The 21,703-nt window shown below is 40.3% G+C and overlaps 1 protein-coding gene across 5 annotated transcripts in view; it reads left to right on the forward strand.

The window, feature by feature from the left end:
- Window positions 1-21,703, forward strand: part of LOC124797966 (TBC1 domain family member 31) — a 308,974-nt gene that overhangs the window by 60,550 nt on the left and 226,721 nt on the right. For 4 of the 5 annotated variants that reach the window (XM_047261131.1, XM_047261132.1, XM_047261129.1 and 1 more), the window contains exons 6-7: window positions 9,186-9,343; window positions 18,743-18,902. In XM_047261131.1, the coding sequence (XP_047117087.1) occupies window positions 9,186-9,343; window positions 18,743-18,902 (318 nt within the window). Of the gene's footprint in view, window positions 1-1,216; window positions 1,270-9,185; window positions 9,344-18,742; window positions 18,903-21,703 lie in introns of those variants that run through there. The other variant, XM_047261134.1, reaches the window with a different exon arrangement.

The following is a 21,703-nucleotide window of genomic DNA, read 5'->3' on the forward strand; positions in this document are numbered from 1 at the left end:
CACACACATGCTCTGGCCCAAGCCGCATGTGCGTGAGGTGTGCTTGCTTGTGTGTGTGAATGGTGTGTGTTTCTCTTTTGCTGATGAAGGCTGTGGCCAAAAGCTTTGTGTAAGTGTGTTTTAACTGTGCCTGTCTTCAACTTAACGTGTCTCTTTTACAGGAAATAGCAATGTATGTTTTCCTACATTGTTGATATTCCTATGTGGAGTTTCCATTGATTTTATTTTTGAAATCTCTTGTCATAATCATCTCCTGGATCCATTGAGCACTGGCCATAGATTGGAATGTCCCATCGAGTTGTACACATCTTGAAGACTGACCCTTTTATGTTCAACAAGGTAGAACAAAGAACTTAAAATATGGCTACTGCTTTTTAAGTAGTATCATAAATTAAATTATATTTTATAGTTAATACACAAAATTTTCCTAAACATGTAACTTTGTGTAGTAAAAATGGCTCTTCTTGCAAGCAGTCACTTTACTGAAATGTACTTTAATTTTTAATGTGACCACTGTAAAGATTTTCTGATCTACAGCCTTAAGTCTTTAGAACATGGTCCATCACACTTGTTGTTCATTCTTTCCTGTGTTGGATCAAAATGATTATTTCCAATCCTTAGTACTATATATTTGATGTTTACTACGATTTCTGTACATATTTTGGTTGGCCAATTAATCTTTAACTCTGTAGCAGAGTGTATGTGTACACTGTGTTGAAACATTAAAATTTTGTGCTGGACCAAGACTCAAACCTGGAACTTTGGCTTGAGCGGTTATAACACTGTCTGCCTCTATTACTATGTGAGTGGTGCCAGATATATTTCTGTCGTTTCACAACCAAGAAACGGGACTCTGTTTACCATTTATTCTTGTGATTTCTCTTACTGAGTAATGGGCAGGAGCAGAATTTGTAGTCTTTGAATTTAAAGTCAGTTTTACAAGTGAAACACTCAAAATTTATTCACTGCAAATACCACAGAATGTAGCATATAGTTATAAAATTCACTCCATAAATAAAAGATATTCATTGTCATTTCATATCACTTCGCTAACAGGCACGCTCTGTATTGTATTACCTCTCACCAGTAATGTGCAACATTATCTACCCACATTCTCACCGGAGATGCAAGTAACTGGAAAGATAAGATAAAAAATTATGCCGGAACTTGCACAACTTGTGTGATGATACTGGAACCTCACAGCCTTAAAGCAAAGTTCCTTTAAATTCCCAGCCTGGTGCACAGTTTTAATGTGCGAAGAAGTTTCAGGTCAGCTCACACTCTGCTGCAGAGTGGAAGTACATCCTGTAAAAAATTTTGTAATTTGCTTTCATCAGTTTTGTAAAACTGTTTGAGTTTGACCCTTGTTCTCTTAAATCTTAATCCATGGCAACATACTAACAGTAAGGTAGTAAAACTAAGCAAAAAATTATCAGGCATGTGTACAGCTGAAGTTTTGGTACAATGGGCTATACCATGAACAAATATCCTTCAGGTTCACTTTCAGTGATACACTATATGTGTATGGTCTCCAGAATCTCTGTCAGATTTTAATGAAATAATAAGTTGGTCAATGTTATTTTCTGCTAAAAATTCTTTCTCCCCTCAGTTTCATTGTTACTTTCTACCTGTGTTTCACATCATCGTACCACTCCAATGGTGAAGTTTTGTTTGGAGTGCCCCTCATAAGCTTCTCTGCTTCTGCCATAGAATATTTTTGTTTGCTGTTTCCCAAATAAAACTTCATTTGAGTCAATTTAAGCTGTATCCAATTAAATGGACAGTTGTAGAGTGGTAGCGTCTCAATGTCGTCGCCATATTTTTAACTAGTTTATTCACAGCATAAAGGCACACACATGATTCTATAGTCAACTTTTGTGGAATGTGTTTTTATACACCATGTGTTCTTGAGAAACTTTACACACTTCATGAAGGATTGTTGAAGAAAAGGAGACATTGTCCATTGCATTTATGATCTATAAAGCTTTTGAAAAGCAGCCATCAAACCTTCTTTGAAACATATTCCCATTAATTAATTATTGAATGCCATTAGAAAAAAATAATTCTGTTGGAAAAGAGAGAGTTGTTTCTTTGTCTCAGTAGATTATTTTTATTATTATAAATAAATGAACTTGCCCCTTTGTGTGCAGTCGTTTGGCATATCAGTATCCCACATCAAGTATGAAATTTTAGCAAGTGACCTGATAAACTCATAGAAGAATTTGACATAGTGAAAGCAGGCAGATTTAAGTTCAATGTGGTATACAACTCTCTGCATTGATTAACCAAAATGTTATGCTTGCTGAGAGACTGAATTCAGCCTGGTGGCATTATAGGCACATGACTTGGTACAGAAGGTGCATAAGCAAAGCAGAGGTGAATGGGGAATCATTCTATTGATTATATAAACCACAAATGAGTAAAGTCTACTGACATAAGTGACATTAACAAGGGCACCAAAAATAAACATCTTGAACAAAGCCAGACTGATCGGCTTTTTGTGTGCTACTGTCACGAGCATCTAAAGAAAGTGGTTGATGAATGGAGCAGGCAATAAAGTTTCAGGACATACTGTCAATGCTCATTGTTGAAAATGGGCTCTGCAGTCTACAGTGTCTACATGTTTCCATGTTGACCCAAAGTCAACATCAGTTATGATTGCAGTGGGCACTGGACTATTGAGATTGGTCTATGGCTCAATGGAAATATCACACCTGGCATCTTCCAGCACAATAACTGCATATCTCACAGGGGCAGAATCGTGCTACAGGGGACTGAGGAGCACAATAGTACCTTTACACTGATGTCTTGGCCATAAAATTAGCCTGATCTGAACCTGATGGAACACATGTGGGACACTGGGCACCAGCTCCGCACCCACAAAATGCTGACCTGTAATGTATAACTGTGCATAGACATCTGGTGCCACATGCCTTCAGGGACCAACTGAGGATTTGTCAGAGGACACTTACCAATGTATCAGTTATTAGGGCTTCTTCCCCTTCTATTCACACATGGAGCACAGAAGGTTGACTGTTTTAAATGCCTCTATGCAAGCTGTAATTAATCTAATCTTGTCTCCAGAAGCCTTATGGCAGTGATACATAGGCAGTTGCAGTAAATTCCTAGTCACCATTTACAGATTGCGTCATCTTAAAGTGTTTTCCAGTTCAGTTTCTTCAGCAACTGTGAGGCATTATCTCATGGGTCAAACGAACCTTTGGCCATGCAAGCTGCTCTTCCGTGTATGCATTCAGTAATCCTATTTGGTATGGGTCCCACACATTTGAGCAATATTCTAGGATAGGTGGCACTCTCCTTTGTTGATTGATTGAATTTCCCCAGAATTTGACCTATAAACCAAAGTCTGTCACCTGTTTTACCTACAACTGAGCCTATGTGACCTTTCCATTTCATATCCCTACAAATTGTTACATCCAGGCATTTGTGTTTGTATGAGTTGACCAGTTCCAACTGTGACTTGCTGATACTGTGGTCATGATATACTACACTTTTTTGTTTTATGAACTGCACAATGTTACATTTTTCGGCATATAAAGCAAGTTGCCAATTTTTCAACACTTTGAAATCGTATCAAGATCTGACTGAATATTTACGCGGCTTTTATCAGAGAGTATTTCATAGAGCTGCAACATGTGCGAAAAGTCTGAGGGTACCTTCAGTATTGTCTGCCAGCCCATCAATAAACAACATGAATAACCAGGGCCCCAACACACTTTCCCAAGGTAGATTGTAAGAAACTACATTTGTCGATGACTCTCCATCAAAGAATACATACCACATCCTCCCTACCAAAAAGTCCTCCATCCAGTCACAAATTTCATTTCATAGACCATACAATTGTACTTTGATAATGTGTGTAGGTGGTGTAATGAGTCAAATGCTTTTTGGAAATTGAGAAATATGGCATCTATTTGACTACCTTAACCCATGGCTTTCACAATGCCATGTGAAAAAAGTGCAAGTTGAGTTTCACGTGATCAGTGATTTTGGAATCCATGATCATTGACACTGCGGACTTTCCTTCCGTATAGCAGGAAGCCTACTTAATATTTTGGACAGGCTGTAATTTGTAGATGAAAGACTGTTACTACCTATATAGTACACTGTAGTAGAGCGTTACACAAAATCATTGATGCTGCACACAAACAAAGTCACTCCAGAAATAAAGTAAAAACAACATGGAGCATCCACAAACTACAGATAAATATGAACATTGAGTTGAATGAAATTGAACCCACAGACAGTATTGTCACAGAAATGATGATGTATTGAGATTACTGGCACTATCCTCAATCATAACTGTCGTTCAGCGGCAGTAAATGTTGCATACAACCAACTGTGGCTGCATGAGATTTACTCCACAAGTACTTGGTTCCAACGCGAACAAACAGCAGTTTAAAAATATAGACTCTAAAGAAATTAGAAAAGCATATGTTCCTTAGCAGTATATGTCTTAGGACTATGGTGTTTCTAGCAGGCTATTAAAATCTTGTTCTGGCACAACAGGACCATCTTTGAGCTTCAGTTAATTATTCAAGAAGTATTTGCTCACAGACTTAAATATGCAGTAGTGACACATACCAATAAAAACTGAGATAAGAAAATTACCTTTAATTACAGGTCCATTTCATGTGTTAGAGTCTGTTCAAAAAAAAATTGAGAAAGTGGGCAACCACTCAACACTAATTTTCCCAACATTAATTGTTAATTGCCCATTGGTGCGGGTTTTGTGAACTATTATCTACAGATGAAGTCATATACAACCTGTTGGTATATTCTTTGACCTTTTTGAGGTTTTTGGTGATGTGGACTACATAATTCTTCTTGAGAATTCAATTTTTTTTGTTAGTAATGGGTTTACTATTGGATGGCTGTTGCCATGACTTTATAACAGTAAGCACAGGGGTATTACGCTGAGTAACTACACTACAGAAATTAAATTAAACTTGACACGGGGAGTATGAAATATGGATTAGATGGAACCTTTACAGCAGTAACTAGATTGTCACATTGACCAACTGTACCACAGAAATAAAATAAAACTCGAAACAGGAGAACACAAGATATGGAGTCCAACAAGGTTAGGTATTCAGTCTGCTCGTGGCCATAATTTGCATAATTGACCTTCCTAAGGTGGTAAAGGAGTGTCCAAAAACTTGAATGTTTGCAGATGACATAAACGTAATAATTAGTGACACAGATACAGACATATCAGTCACAGACCATATGATAGTTGTACAAGCTGTCAACCGGTTCACAGCAAACAGTTTAAGTTTTAATTCCATAAATATTTGGTTGTTGCGTAAGTTCATTGTCTTGCAAGTTGGTATTCCAGTTGCTATGGGTTTATTTATCAATTGGCATTTTTTATTTGCAGTTCATTGTAGTTATCTGAGTTTAAATATTTTCATTTTATGATAGTGAGTGGAGTTGTGGATGCTAAAAAATGGAGTGCCAAGTGGAGAAATTGGAACATTTCTGATGTACTCTTGTTTTGAGTTCAGCAGAATGGTGACAGCAATGTAGGCAGCCAGAAGCATTTGTGCTACATATGGGGATAATGTCATTGGACAGAGTATGGAAGGAGGGTCATTTTGACATGGGTGACACTCCACACTTGGGAAGACCTTTGGCATTTGATGAAGATTGTCTAAACACATCAATCCACAATAATCCACATCATTATACTCAAGAACTGGCAAGTGTGGTGACTGTAATCCTTTCACAATCATGTGACATTTGCATGCAATAGGTAAGGTTCAAAAATGGAGTTTATGGGTACCGCAAGCTATAAGCCAAAATCACAAGAATCGGTGGGCATCCATATGTGCATCTGTGCTTGCTCATCATCTGTTGGCTCATGAACAACACTGACCATTCCTAACCTGTATTGTTACTGATGATGAGAAATAGTGTCTTTATGCTAACGTAAGAAAAAGAAAGGAATGGTTGAGCTCAAACAATGCAGCAACTCCCCGTAGAAGGATTTGCGCACATCTCCAAAAGATAATGATGTGCATCTGGCGGTATAGCAACTGTGTAGAGCACTATAAATTGCTTCCCTGAGATGTAACCACCACAACTGACATTTATTGTCAACAACTGAGTGCCTTGGAGACGCCAACCCAAGAATGACGACCAGGAAGACTGCGTGAAGTGATGCTACTCCACAATAACACCTGCTGATGTTCAATTAGACTGACAAAAAACACTATAGAGAAGTTGGGTTGGGAAGTCATGCCACACTCACCTTATTCAACTGATCTTCCCCCTTCAGATTTTTAGCTTTTCTGCCCTGTATCAAACAAACTTCAAGGAACTTTGTTTCCACAGGAAAATGTGCTCCAAACATAGATTGACGAGTTCTTTGCCTCAAAACTGTGTGATTTCTACAGTTGTGTAAGTGAAAGGTTACCCCAGCATAAGCAGACTGTCATAAATAGTGAAAGAGAATATATTATTGCTGATTGAAGTCTCCATCATGTGTACTTTTGTGTTTATTAAACTTAAGGAAAAATGACATGAACTTCTGCACCAACCCAATATACTCGTTTGTGTTTTGCAATTGAAGCCAGCAACAGTTACCTTGTGGTACCATTAACTATCATACTCTGAAACATTATGTGTGCACAATTCCTTCAGGTCAAACTGGATAACAGAGTAAACTTGAATTAACATGAACACACAGATAAACTTATCAAGAAAGTCACACACAAATGTTATTTTGTTGTGTTGAAGATGAGGCAGTTGCCCACTGTACAGAAATTGCATCATGCCCATACAACTTTCTTAACCGAAATTTATATTGATGAAGCTTAGCATTTCACAGTTTCTTAATCTGTACTGTGCACAACAAATGGTAATAGTGTTCCACATGCATATTTATAATGAAGACTTATTTATTTTATTTTATTATCCTTTTAACCTTGTCATATCAATATATTATGTTGCAAGATGTATCCCACACAGTATACTCTATGCTCTGTACTTCAAATATGTTGTTTACTGCACTAACCAATTGAAACAGTAATATTGCACCCTACTCATTCTGCAGTCAGTGCACTGCATTTCTTAACAGTATGATGAAATAAGTTAATCTTGAGTTAAAAGAAATGTATTACCTACTGATGACTGACCTGCATCCGCAATAAGACTGCAGTCAGCTATAGGTGAGTGATTTCCTATCCTACATTTTAGATATTATTCCATCCATGAATTTCCATTGTTGCTGTCGCCTAATGAAATGATTTACAATACTATCAACATCCAGCTTGTAGAGAACTGAAGTTTTTTACACCTCAGTCAGAAATATTTCTCAAAGTACTTTGAATTCAGCTACTAGAATGTGTATTAGTTCTCTTGATTCCCAGTATGACCTTACAAGAGCATTGTGTATTCCCTATCCCAAACCTCAAACCCGCCACCACTACCACTTTACCTCCATATTATATATAACTTCAGTGTAATAAAGGAAAACATAGTGCATAGTATTGGCCAGTGTGCTTTGATACCTATTTGATTTGAATTTGTAAGTGAAAGTATAGCATTTCAGAAATTGTTGCCTTCTCTTTTCTCATACAGAAACCATATTTTGTTGATGCCATGGAAAGGAGTCTCTGGGTGTAGAAAGAAATGAAAGATGTACATTGTATTTTAGTAAAATACAATACAATGCTAGTATGAACGATAATAATAATAATAATAATAATAATAATAATAATAATAATAATAATAATAATATAGCCAAATATATTACCCTCAAGAATCCGTATCAAGATATTCTTCGATATAACTGGAGGAGTTACCCAATTCCACCACATTATCCACAATACATGTGTTCTGTACTGGCACACATTTAATATATGGGCAACCCTGTATCTGCTGCTTTCTGTAGTAACATGAAGTCTTCGTGGCACCTGCATTTTTTTTATTATTTCTTTGAGATCACTAATGACAAATGGACAAGAATCCTGATATGTATTGTGAAACAGTTGTCAAAGTAACAAGTTGTTTTCTCCCAGAGATGTAATCATGTTTTCTGCAAATGTGAACGAGACCGGTCATTGAATAATAGAAGCATTGAGTTGTTGGCAGGCACAGACAGAAGAGAAAGAAAACTTGTCAGCTTTCAGAATAAATCCTTTGTTGAGCTAGAGTAAAAATACACACACACCCTTGTGCCCCTACACTGTGCCAGCTGAACTGCAGGTGGACTATGGTAGGGTGGGTAGAGAGAGAATAGCGAGGCGAGAAGAGAGGTTGGGGTGGGCAGCTATTGGGTTGCTGGCAGGAAATACTGGAGGGAGTGATGGCAGATGTACGAGCTAGGCATGTGATGTGTGGGTACTGGAGCTGGTGGAATGCTGTGCATGGTGCAGGTGACTTGAAACTGGGAGGGTTGGTGGTACAGACGAAGGGAAACTGTTGGCTGGATGGTGTGAGGACAGTGGTTTAGTGGAATTGAGGTCAGAAGGGGTAAATTCTGTCAGGCCTTTCCTCCTGTATTTGCTACATATGTAACTGAACTAAAAAACTTTTAAGTCCATTGAATGACTTTTCTAATTCAGGTTAAGATCTGTTTGTAATTTTGAACACTAGCAACTTCTTTTATCACATTGTCTGTATAAATTATGGTCTAGTTATTGTGTTTGAATAGGTGATATTTTCTGGTATTTTTGTGGGAGGCACTGAAATATATGTACTCATTCTTGTCAAAATTCAACACTAAAATTTTCCCTGAAACATATATTGATATTTCCAAATATTTTATTGTATGCATATTTGTCATTAACACAGGTACTATTTTTAGTCCTATAATTTTACTATCTGCAAAAAGGACAAAATGAAGATCTTGTGACAGTAAAATCGAAGGTTCTTTAATTCGCATTAAAAACAACAAAGAACTAAAGATAAAACACTGTGCTACACCATGCCAGATTGCTTCACTTTCAAACTACCTATTGCTCTGTAAACAACTTGAAACTGAAACACACTATGTGTGCAGTACAAAGAGGATAAAAAGATACTTTTTTGCCTGCATTTTAAATTTTGTACGAGGATGTGATGTTTTCCAGAACCTAAGCTAAGTCACAATATATTTCCACTTGGTAATAATTTATGATAAACAGTTTTCATTACTTAATGCTTTTAAACTGTTTCAGATATTTTTCATGCCGGTGCTAAATCATATCCTTGCGTGTTTCCAAGATGATACAATCCACATCTGGAAACTTGACTGTTATGGAAATTTTGAATGTTTTAAACAAATTGTTCCTGAAATGTGGAAGAGTCACCACATACGTTGTATTGCTTTCACAAGGTAATAATTTTAAGATTATGAAGTAGAACACATACATCTAAGTCACAATTGTTAAAAATGGAAGTTATCTTTTCAGTCATGGAAGAAATAATTATCCAAAGTGAATAAACAGATAGCCATTGTGCAAAAGTGTCATAACATAGTTCTTAGGCTGAGCCTTAAACATTTGGTTTGAAATATAGAAATTTATCATCTGCAATTTTATCTAAAATTACAGCATATGAATTGAGTGTCCAAATGTAAGAGCTAAGTAATCTGAGATAGCAAGGTGAGTAAATAAGGAAACAAAGAAACAAGACTGTGGAAAGAAGGAAAGAAATAAATAGGCTACAGTGGGAAAAGAGACTAGGTAGTAGTAACAGAATGGAATAAGAGGAGTTCGGAGGTGAAAGACCCAAAGAAAATGTGTCTGAGTTCAATAAGAATGAAACATTGCATGCAAGAAGGGTAAAGATGTGTATTGCATGATCAGTTTGATTGGATGGAAGAGTTTAACAGAAGAAAAAATGCACGTGAGAATTTAAACAATAAATGAATAAATATTGTATGTTGAAGACAAGTAACTCTGTGTTCTTACATGAATGAACTTTTTATGCCATTCTCATTCAAATGTGTATGATCATTTATATAACTTCTGTTTAGCTGCAAAACAGTGTATGCTTGCTACACTAATCCAGAATTGTAAAGCCTTTTAATTATCCAGAGGTACTTTCCTCAACAAGCCCAGAGAAGACCATATGATTACTAATTAATTATATGTCCATCCCCCTCTCTTGTAACTCATATTTCTAGGGCTGAATCTATGGGGCAATATTGCACATATTTTACGAACAAATGTTAGAAATGCATGTATAAGAAAAATAAATAATAACAAAACTTTAAATTTGGTAATGCAGACTTGCTCGGCAAATTTCATTGGCAAATTCTTCTCGGTTTGTCAGCAGAGTTATGGCATTGTGTTGTTGCAATGTTCTGACAAGTTTCCTAGCGGCCTTCTTCAGATGAAGAGTTGTGCACATACCCAGTTCACTCATTTAGAGACCCCCCCCCCCCCCCCACAGCTCTTTTTTAGGTACATTCGTGACACACATGGGTGTACGAGCTATTGCAGCCTTTCTTCTTTTCCGGGCTTCCTTACCTTCCCCGTCCTTCTCCTTCCCTGTCCTTATTCCTTTCACTTTGGCTTTTCCTTTCCCTCTCTTGGTGTTCTTCTTTGTTGGCCTGGCTATCCTCCCGACTTCGCTTCATCTTGTGTATTTGGTTTGTTTGCTTTTCCTCCTCTTTTTGGCGTTTCTTTTTTCCTCCCCCTCAGAGGTATGAACTCCATCTCTCCATTTGAAATCTGTAGTGTGAGGCAGATGTGGAAGAATTCCCTCCTTAGCATCTTTGGCATAGGCTCCTCTTCCTTTTCCCCTTCCCCCTTTCCCTCCCTCCCCACCAGAGCCCCTTTGCTTCCTTCCTAGGTCACCAACTTGGTAGCTAGTTCAGGGGGGCTGTTACGTATCCATCTGGCTGAGCCTCCTGACACCACAGGGATCACACTGCTGGTACCTGTGCCGTGAATGCCTGTGCAAGCCTAGGAGTGGTTGCCCGTCTTTTTGGGCCATTGGAACTTCCAGAAAAGACTGTCCTGCCAGGCAGCCATTGTTGTGGGTGGGTGGTGCCCACTAGGCGAGCCCCTGTTCGGAGTGAATGGTACCAGGGCAGATGTTTGGCACATAAAACATCTTAAACTCTATGGCCACTCTTCTGTGACTGTGTCTCTTCCTAAGAATAGTTCTGTCTCTGTTCCTGTTTCCACCTTCCCAGCCTTACCCTCCTTGGATACCAGACCCACTGGCTTGGGGTGAAACCTGTTCTGTAGTTCGTGGTGTCTACCAGGACTGATGAGGAGACTTTTGCTGCCACCCAATCCTTCCTTTTTCTTTGTGGAACACATTGAGGACAAGTTCGGTGAAGTTCAGTCCTTAAGCAAGATGGGATCTGGCTCCTTCCTTACAAAGACAACTTTTGCCAGTCAGGCGGCCTCCCTCAGTGCCTGCGAGAGATATCCCAGTAAACATCACTCCACACAAGTCTCTCAAAATAACACAGGGTGTAATTTTCCGTAGGGACCTTCTCATCCAGTCCGATGACGAACTTAGGGCTAATTTGGAACAGCATGGTGTTTATTTCATCTCGCATGTCCACAGAGGCCCTAAGAAGCCCTTGCATGTAGACACTGGCATTTTCATCGTGGCATTTGAGGGGAATACTGTGCCCGAGGAGGTCAAGATAATGATATATAGATGCGACGTCAAACCATACATTCCACCTCCCATGCATTGCTTGTGTTACCTCAAGTTCAGTCACATGTCTTCACGATGTGATTCCACTCCCGTCTGTAGTTACTGTGGGCGCCCCAGTGGTAACAGTGTGTGCCCTCCTCATGCGGGGAGCCCTTGCACCCCACCATCTAACTGTGCAAACTGCTCTGGTCTCCATTCTCCCCACTCACCGGAGTGTCCAGTGTATACAAAGGAAAAAAGATTCCCCCCCCCCAGGATTGTGTGAAGGGGTCTGCTCTTTGGTTCTCACTGATGTCATTAGTGACTGGATCCCCCTTCATACCAACCTGGAAGCAATAGCGATGCAAGTGCAAATGACCCCAGCAATCACCATTTGCAATTCTATCTCCCCCTGGTAGGCCACTTCTTTATGTTGACCTGCATACCTTAATACAGCAACTCCTGCCCCCCTCAGCTCCTCCTCGGGGGCTTCAGTACACACCACCCCATGTGAATGAGTGCCACTTTGATGGGTAGGGGTCTTCCAGTTGACCAACTTATCACAGACTTGTTTCTCTTAATGATGGTTCCCCTACCCACTTCAGTGCCACTCACGGCATTTTTTCTGCTATTGATCTCCCAATATCCTCCCCTGCTCTTGTAGTTTTCCTACATTGAACACTTGACGATGATCTTTGTGACAGTGACCACTTTCTGGTGATCCTATCATTCTCCTGCTGCCGTCATGCCACCAGGTCTACGCGTTGGGCATTCTGCAAAGCTAGTTGGCCTTTATATGTGTCTGCTGTGCATTTCAACACCTGTCTCTCGGATTGCATTGACACGGTCGTGCAAGACATCTCTGCCCTCTTCTTCATGCCACTGGCACTGCTATCCCCCTATCCACAGGTCCCCCTTGTCATCGACCAGTACCGTGGTGAACCAAGGATAGAGCAGTCACTATCCAGGACCACCGACGGGCGCTGTAATGATTTTGACAATACCCTTTAGAGACCAACCTTATCACTTTTAAGCATCTCCAAGTTAAGGCTTACTACCTTATTAAGCAGAGTAAAAAGGAATGTTTCCTCCCTGTGGATGTATGCCTCTTCATCACGAGTTTGGTCCAAGCTTTGTAAACTTCTGGGCCGCCAGCAACAATTAACTGTCCAGGGTCTCCTCGTACAGGGTGTTCTGCTTACTGATCCATTGGTCCTTGCAGAACACCTTGTGAGACACTTTGCGACAGCTTCAGTGTCCTCTTCCTATACTGGTACTTTTCTCGAGCAGACACGCAGACTTGAACAAACCCTCCTCTGTTTCAACACCCACCAAGCCAAATCCTATAATGAACCCTTTATTGATGGGAGTTCTTGCAGGCTTATACCTCTTCACATGACATGGCCCCAGGCCTGGATTCCATCCACAACCAGATGATCCAACACTTGGACATTACACAGAGGCAACATCTCCTCAGGGTCTTCAACCATATTTAGCGCACAGATGCCTTCCCCTTGTAATGACGAGGCAGTATAGTTATCCCTGTTCTTAAGCCTGGGAAGAATCCAATGTCTCTTAACAGCTACCACCCGATTACCCTGACAAATAGACTTTGTAATCTGCTCGAGAGGATGGCTAGCTTCCAATTAAGTTGGGTGTTCGAATCTTGGGACCTTTTGTCCCCATATCAGTGTGGCTTCTGGGAAGGACACTGTACAACTGGTCATTTCCTCAGATTGGAAACAACAATCATACTGGCTTTTATTAACCGCTGGCTCCTTGTCGCGGTCTTCTTTGACCTACATAAGGCATATGACACAGCTTGACATTGTCATATTTTAGTTACCTCCATGACTTGAGCTTTCATGCCCCCCCCCCCTTCTGATTTTTAACCGTGACTTTTTACCCCACTAGCTCTTCTGGATTTGAGTTGGCCCTTCACTCAGCACCCCTCAGGTCCAGGAGAGCGGTATCCCACAAGGTGCTATGTTAAGTGTCATTCTCTTCCTCATTGCTATCAGTGGACTTGTGACCTCTTTTGGGCCTCTCATTATCCCAGCATTGTATGTTGATGATTTTTGCATCTGTTGCAGCTCACACTTGGTAGCATCTGCTGAACATCAACTCCAAGGTGCCATCCAATGGGCTTCTGCATGGACCCTCTCCCATGGCTCCCAGTTTTCTCCCTCCAAAATGAGGGTTATACATTTTTGCCATCAACCCAGTACACCCGATCCAGAACTTTATTTAGGTGATCATCACCTAGATGTAGTAACACATTCCCATTTATTGGACATTATTTTTGATAAAAAGCTGATGTGGCTGCCCCATATTTGCCACCTGAAGACTACCTGCATGCGGAAGCTTAATGCTCTCCGCCTCCTGGCACACACACCTTGAGCTGCAGACCATGCAACTCTTCTCCATCTTAATCACATTCTGGTTTTGTCCGGACTAGATTATGGTTGTCATGTTTGTGGCTCCGCACCTCCTTCCAGTCTGAAACTACTTGACCCTGTTCATCATTATGGGGTGTGTCTGGCTGTCGGTGCCTTTCACACTAGTCCTTGCAGAAATGGGGATTTACCCCTACAAATTTGACAGAGCCAACTCATAGTTTCTTACACAATCACCATTTGAAAATTCCCTGACCATCCTGTATTGTATATCCCATGCACCAGTACCACCCCCCCCCCCCCCCCCCACTCCCCCTGGATAGTGCCTTGCCTACGATTTTGGGCTGACTTATTCCAGGGTCCCAAGATCTCGGTTGCACCTATGATATTCTGGCATCTTGTACAATGCATCCCTGAAGAGTTCCAGGCTGCTATGATCTTCTACACTGATGGTTCTAATGATAGATAAGGTGGGATACTCTTTTACGCCTCCTACTGATATGGAACACTGTTTACTGCTGGGATCATGTAGTGTCTTCACAGTAGAGCTGCTAGTCATTAACAGGGCCCTCCATTTTGTTTGTCAGGCTTTCCTCCACAGCATTTTAGAACATATTGACTCAATGAGTGGCTTGCAGGCTATAGACTGATGCTACTCTCATCACCCTTTTGACTCTTCTATCCTTGACCTTCTCTCTGCCCTTGCCCATGCAGCCTGCTCTGTTGTTTTCCTCTAGGTCCCAAATCATGTGGGAATCCCAGGGAACGAACTGGCTGACCGTCTGGCTAGAGAAGCAAATACTTACCCAATTCCCTGTCTTGATCCCAAGTGCAGATATGCAGATTCACATCAAATGTCTCTTTGCCCCAAAGTGGAATGACACCTGGTGCGCCATTGCTCTTCATAATAAGCTCCACACAATCAAAGAGATTACTACAGTTTGGTGCTCTTCCTTCCGATCCTCTCAAAAAGAGTTCACTGTCTTATGCCATCTATGCATCGGTCATACTAGGCTCATCCATTGTTTTCTCTTGAGTAACAAGCCACCCCCACAGTGTGGCTGTGGAGCCAGACTGATGGTACCTGATGTGTAGGAGGAATGTCCCCTTCTTTTGGTCCTTTGTACTAAGTACAATTTCCTAATTGTTTTTAATATTGGGAGACGATTCGTGGGTGGTTGAACTGATCCTCAGTTTCCTATGTGAAAATGGTTTTTATTTTCAGTTAAAAGGTTTTGCTTTGCACCTGCAGCAGGGCAGGGTGATTGTGGTTGGGGCCTCTTTTTCGTTTTCTCTAGGTCTGGGCCGTATGACCACTTTTTTATCCCTCAGTTTTTCCAGTTTTTGGATTTTGTCTACCCTTTTATGCCTTCTACTGTGTGTGTTTTAACTTCAGACCCTCTATCTTACACAAGTAACTTTGAATTGTTGGATTGACGACCTCACTGTTTAGTCCCATAACCCCCTCAGTCAATCATTTAGAAATGCTGGAGCGCAAACCTTTCTACCAAGAATCATGCCTCTGGAACAGATGTGTTCATATCAGGTTCGCGATGGAGCTTACTGTTCCTAGACATTCTGGTAAAGAAGAACCCATATTATTATTCTCCAATTAAAATTACTTCGTGATTGATGTTTCGGCAAGATGAGTGGTAGGAGCCACCCACCATCTTAGTTCTTTCTTGAGCATAGTGTGCTTTCTTTGTTGCCAATTTTGTTGGTTTCATCCAGATTCTTTTGATGCATTGCTGGCTCCATGCCAGCAACACGGCTCCATGCCACTGCAATCTGTCAATTACAAAAAAATTTTCATCAGGTTATAGAAATTCTGATAAAGAGGAACACAGGTGGCACACAGGGTCATTCCATCTGCAGGAAGAAGATGCATATGGATGTGTACCTAAACACCAGTCGCTGCCACCATCCAGTGCAATGTAAATGTTTGCTTACCACCATAGTACACATGGTGTGAGCCATGTGTGACAGGGAAAGTCTGTCTATTAAAATACAGCTCCTGCGTGAAACCGTTTGCAACAATGGCTGCCCAGAGACACAAATAAGATGCACTATTCATCCAAGTAAGAAGAAAGAAAACAGTCCAGAAGAAGGAACCAAGCACCTGTTGTTCCTTCTGTATCCAGAGCTGCCAGAATAATGGAGGAGCATAATATAAAAACCATTAAAATCAAGGGTATGCTTAGGCAGCCAAAGCCAACTAGGGTTATGGGCACATAGTGTCTATGGCATCAGTTGGGTGTATGATGTGCTGCACGTCAGCAACATGCAGTAATGCATCTCACAGTGCTGTTCAGAACATTTGAGGAGTGTTCACGTTGACCAAACCAACAAGTCAACAGTTGTGGACCAGAGCATCACTGAATGACACGTTTGTTTTTGAACACTGGTGCTGTGCCATACCAAAGTGTTCTGGGTTTTGGCCATGATAGAGACACTGAAAATAAGATTACATGAGGATCTTATCAAAAGAAAAGGAGGCAGTGAGCAGAATAGACAGGCAGCATGAGTACTTGATACCCAGAGACCCCTCCAAACCATTGGGGGTGCTCCCCATACTACTGGCTGTAACACCTCTCCCAGAGGCGCGAGTTTGTCACATCCTCTGGGCCTCGATAGAGAAGTTTACAGTCCTTTGGCTATAAAGTAATGAACTGGACATGAACCCAACACTTCCCCTGAAGATAGGAGTAGAAAACTAGTCAAAAAATTGAGACAGTTGGATGCTATGACTCACCTGGTGACCCAAGATGATTTCATCAGACTTCAAATTTGCTACCAAAGGGAATATAAAGGCTACATACTGTATATACCTGAATAATCCTTACATATTTATTCCTGATTTTAAGGACGAAAAACTGTGGTGCGCAGATAATTGAAATAAGGTTGGTACTGCTCCACCTCAAACTATAGATGCTGTTATATGATAGCGTTGTTGCGGTTTCAGTCTGTGACTTGTCAGTAGTATGTTAGAAGTGAAGTACTAACAATGTGTTAACTTACCATTGATGTGGCTTGTAAACTGAGAGGATTTTATTGAAGCATGCCACCATGAAAGACTCTGAGGACACTTGTCAATTATGGCTACAAGTTCTTGTTATTGCTTGTACATAGGTAAAGGAAAAGTTGTTGAAGAAGCAGAGAACATTGGAAACGGTGCAGCGGGAAGAAAATATGGTGTGAGCGAGGGTTGTATTTGCGACTGGAGGCTTCAGGAAATGAACGGTGTTCACCAGGCATTTTGCAGCCAAAAAGTGAAGCATCTGGATCTTGAAAAAAATGCTCTGTTGTTATACAGATGAGAAGCAACAATATGGATGGATGGTGGGGAGTGAAATATGCCAACTCAAAGCTTTAGCTATAGCTAAAGAACTAGGCATCACTGGTTTCCAAGTTAGCTTGGGCAGGCTATCAAGATTTATCAGTTGAAATGGGTTAGGAGTCCAGAGGAAAACTATCATCACTCAATGCGTTTCAGCTAACCATAAGGAAAAGAGAGTGAATTTTCATTGCTAAGTGACAAATTTGTGCCGCAAACATTCCTATATATTACCGCAAATTGGTAATGTGGATCAAACTCCAGTGTATTTTTAGATACTACTGACAATACTGTGAACAAGAAAGGGGAGTCCAGCATCATAATGTGAACCTGCAGAGAGAGAGAGGGGGGGGGGGGGGGGGATAGTTGAGGCAGATCATTCATATGATGAAAGAGAGAAATTGATGAGGTAGATGGAACATTCAAAACTTAAGTAAGCAAGTAATCATAGTGTAATGCTCAATGGAGATATGTTGGGACAGAACAAACCAGAAACTTTCCCCCTTGTTTTGCCCTTTGTATGTCCTTTTGACAGGCAGTGTTGTGTGGCTTTAATGTCTTGTAAAATTTCAAAAAAGTCTTATTACTGTCTTGAGCTGCTGGTAAAATACTTTATTTATACAAACAGTTTCAGTTGTCTGATCACCATCATGTTCATAAAAACATTCACAGCAAAATAGAAAATCTTTATTGTCAGGTGATAAAACCATGAATAACACACTGTTGTCATACTGTAATACGGATACCATTGTCAGTCTATAAAAACTGTAGCTAGGGAGTGTACTCATTCAAGTTAAAACTTGGTAAGAGTACACAGCCTGGCACAGTTTTTATAGAGTGATGATTTAATTTATATTACTGTATGACAATTTTCCTGATGATAATGATTTTATATTTTGCCTAAAATGGTGCTATGAATGTTTTTATGAACTTGATGATGGTCAGACAACTAAAACTGGTTGTATAAATAAAGTATGTTCCATTTCTCTGTAAAACTTCTGTAATTTTTGTTTCATTCATTGGCATCAGACTTCACTAACAATATTTGTTTAGCACAACAAAAAGAATTAAGTGGAAAATGTGCAGTCCATAGAGATGTCTTTAGTGAGAGATGTAGCACGCCTGTCAGCAGTAGGAATGATGATAGTTATTTGATGTATAAGAAGAAGAGATTTTCCAAAATTAAACTATGGTTGTAGGAAGACACAAAAATTTTTCTATGTATCAGGTGTGAACAAACAAATGCTAATTTAAGGTGGCACAAAAATGCAGTTCTGTTGACATCCTCGTTTTTACTTATCATTAGCAGAATAGTATTCTTTTTTAAAATTATAGTGTATTGTGCTATACAGCAGCTTACTAGTTTCACTTTTTGAAAACCTATTTCCATCGAAATTCACAGGAATGGGCGTGCTATGGTAATTGGTTGCCAGTCACAAACAATGACAGTTATTTCCTTGGACAGCTGGGCTATAACAAAGGTCATTCAACTTCCAAAGACTATACCAGGTGTGAGACGCATTGAATTTTTGCCACAACAATTTGATGGAGGCTGCAATAAGGTAAGGTTTACAGAACACCTATCAGTATTACTATCTTACGTGAATTCTGGCCTGCCTTTTGTGCAAACAACTAATCTATTTTACAGCCCTAAGATATTCTGCAGCTGCATATACTCCGAAAGTCATGTTATGGATTTGGTGGAAGATACTTTTGGTGTCACTGTCTATTTACCCCTTCACTGTTTCATTTACAGGTGGCAAATGGGAAAAATGATTGTCAGTAAATCTTTATATTAGCTCTGATTTCTCAGATTTTCTCGTTCTGATCATTTCATGAGACATATGTGGGAGGGAGTAATGTGTTGCCCAGCTCTCCCCAGAACATACTGTTTTTGGAATTTCAATAGCAAACCTTTCCATGGTGCACAACATCTCTCTTGCTATTTCTGCCATTGGATTTTGGTGAAGATTTCTGTTATGCTCTCACACTGACTAAATGATCTTGTGACTGAGTGTACACTCTCCATTAGATCTTCCTTGTCTCCAACATTGTGAGGGCCCCAGACTGTTGAGCAATACTCAGAAATCAGTTGAACGAGTGTTTTGTAAGGTTCTTCGTTTATGGGTGAATAAGCTTTTCTTAAGATTCTTCCAAAGGTTCTCATCTAGCACCTCCACTTCCTACAATTTGTTTTATGTGGTCATTCACTTTAGTTTGCTTCAGATGGTTGCTCTTACATATTTTGAGGTGGTTACTATTTACAGTGATTTGCTGCCAATAATGTAATCATACAGTAGTTGAATTTTTTGTCTTTGCACATTGTATTACATTTATTTATATTCAAGGTCAACTGCCAATCCTACATGAATCACTGATCCTCTGGAGGTCTCTCTGCAATACACTACAGTCATCTAACAATGTATTACCTTTGCATCTACCAATTCCGTTCAGTTAAGAATGACTTGTTGAGCTCTATCTGTAAAGAAGTCTTGAATCCAATCACAAATCTTGTCCCATACTTGTTTGGCTCATATTTTATCCACTAAATGACAATGCAGCACTCTATAAAATGCCTTCCTAAAGTCAAGGAACATGGCTTTGACCTGGATGTCTTTGTTCACAGCACTTAGAATTTCTAGGAGGAACAGAGTGAGCTTAGTTTACCAAGATGCATGTTGATTTCTATAGAGGAGATTTTCATTCCCCAGAAACTTCAAAATACGTGAGCAAAACCATCCTCTATGATCCTGTTACAGATTGACATCCGCAGTATAAACCTATAATTATTTGCATGTTTCCTATGACCTGGTTTGAAAATGGGAATGACTTGTGCTCTTTTCCAGTGCCTAGGTATGTTCTGTTGCTCCAGTGAACTAAAACTAGAAGAGCTGCATTTTATTTCACTTAATCTCTTTAGAATATAACAGTTCTTTCTTTGGTCCAGATGCTTTTTGCACTGTTACACAATCGTTGTTGCTTTTCTGTTCTGCGATCGCTTATCTCGATGTCCACAATTTTGGCATTTGTGCATTGATTAAAAGCAGAACCATATTACTATAATTTATGCACTAGAATGTTTGGTTCTGTATGGCCTTGTGTACATTATCATACAGAAGGTCCTAAAGAACTTAATGTTGTAAAGAATAAGAGCTGAACAGAAGATAATGACACACATGTGCTCATACATGTTGGGCAGTAAAAATATTAGTTTGGCTGAACAATAGACAGTATCAAAATGCCTAATCTAGATTGCAAACATAGCTTTAAAATCACATGAAGATGAGAATTATTGTTGTTTATACAAGCATATGTTTCATTGTTAATCAGAGATAAGGAATTGAAATGTTCTTAAAAGTAAAAGAATGAAGCCGTATTCACTATTAGCTGTCCGATCAAGTCCTCACGTGTTACCACTGTCACATCTGATTGCAGAGATCCAAACGTGATGAGCCGTGAGAGCAGAGCAGGGTGGGGAAGATGTTGTAGTGATGCCTGTAGGATTGTGGTTTGGCTGTTAGTTGCATATGGAGGCTGCAGTATGAGGGGGGGTGGGGGGGGGGGGAGGCTAGAGGAGCACAGAAGAGGAAAGACTGTGCAGGTGTACTTGGGGGAGGGGGGGGGGGGAGGGAATAATAGGGGTGTGTCAGGCTGGAGTGGGAGTAAGAAAGAGGATGAGGCAGTTGGGGATAGGGACTAGTGAAGGTCACCCTATGAAAGTTACAGGAACTAAGGATATTTTGTAGGGAGAGTGCCCACCTGCACAATTCAGAAAAGCTGGAGTTGGCGGAAAGAATACAGATGGTACATGCGGTGAAGCAGTTATTGAAGTCAAGTAAACCATGTTGTGTGACACGCCTAGCAATTGAGTGGGCCCGCTGTCTCTTGACCACAGTTTGGTTGTGGCCGTTCATGTGTACAGCTAACTTATTGGTGGTCATGAACCTGTAGAAAGCCACACAGTGTTTGTAGCTAAGTGGCTGGTTTCACAGGTGGCTGTAGCTTTGATGGCATATGAGATATCTGTGACAGGGTGGGAGAAGGTGGCAGGGGCAGGATTTGTAGGCAAATGTTTTGTATCTGGTTATATTACAGGGATTTGAGCCCTTTAACAAGGGGTTAGGAGCAGGGATGGACAAGGAGATTTCTTAGGTTGGGTGGGCAGTGGGATATGGCTGTGAAACAGGTGGAGAGGATATTTCTCATTTCAGGACAGGCGAGAAGGACTCAGAACCTTGATGGAGAATGTGATTCAGTTGTTCCAGTCCTGTGTGCTACTGAGTCACAAGGGGGTCACTTCTTTGTGCCCAGTCAGTGAGTATGTAGGGAATGGTAGGTGACTGGAAAGACAGTGTGTGGAAGA

This window comes from Schistocerca piceifrons, chromosome 5 (assembly GCF_021461385.2).
Source record: "Schistocerca piceifrons isolate TAMUIC-IGC-003096 chromosome 5, iqSchPice1.1, whole genome shotgun sequence".
In the NCBI taxonomy this organism is placed as follows: domain Eukaryota; kingdom Metazoa; phylum Arthropoda; class Insecta; order Orthoptera; family Acrididae; genus Schistocerca; species Schistocerca piceifrons.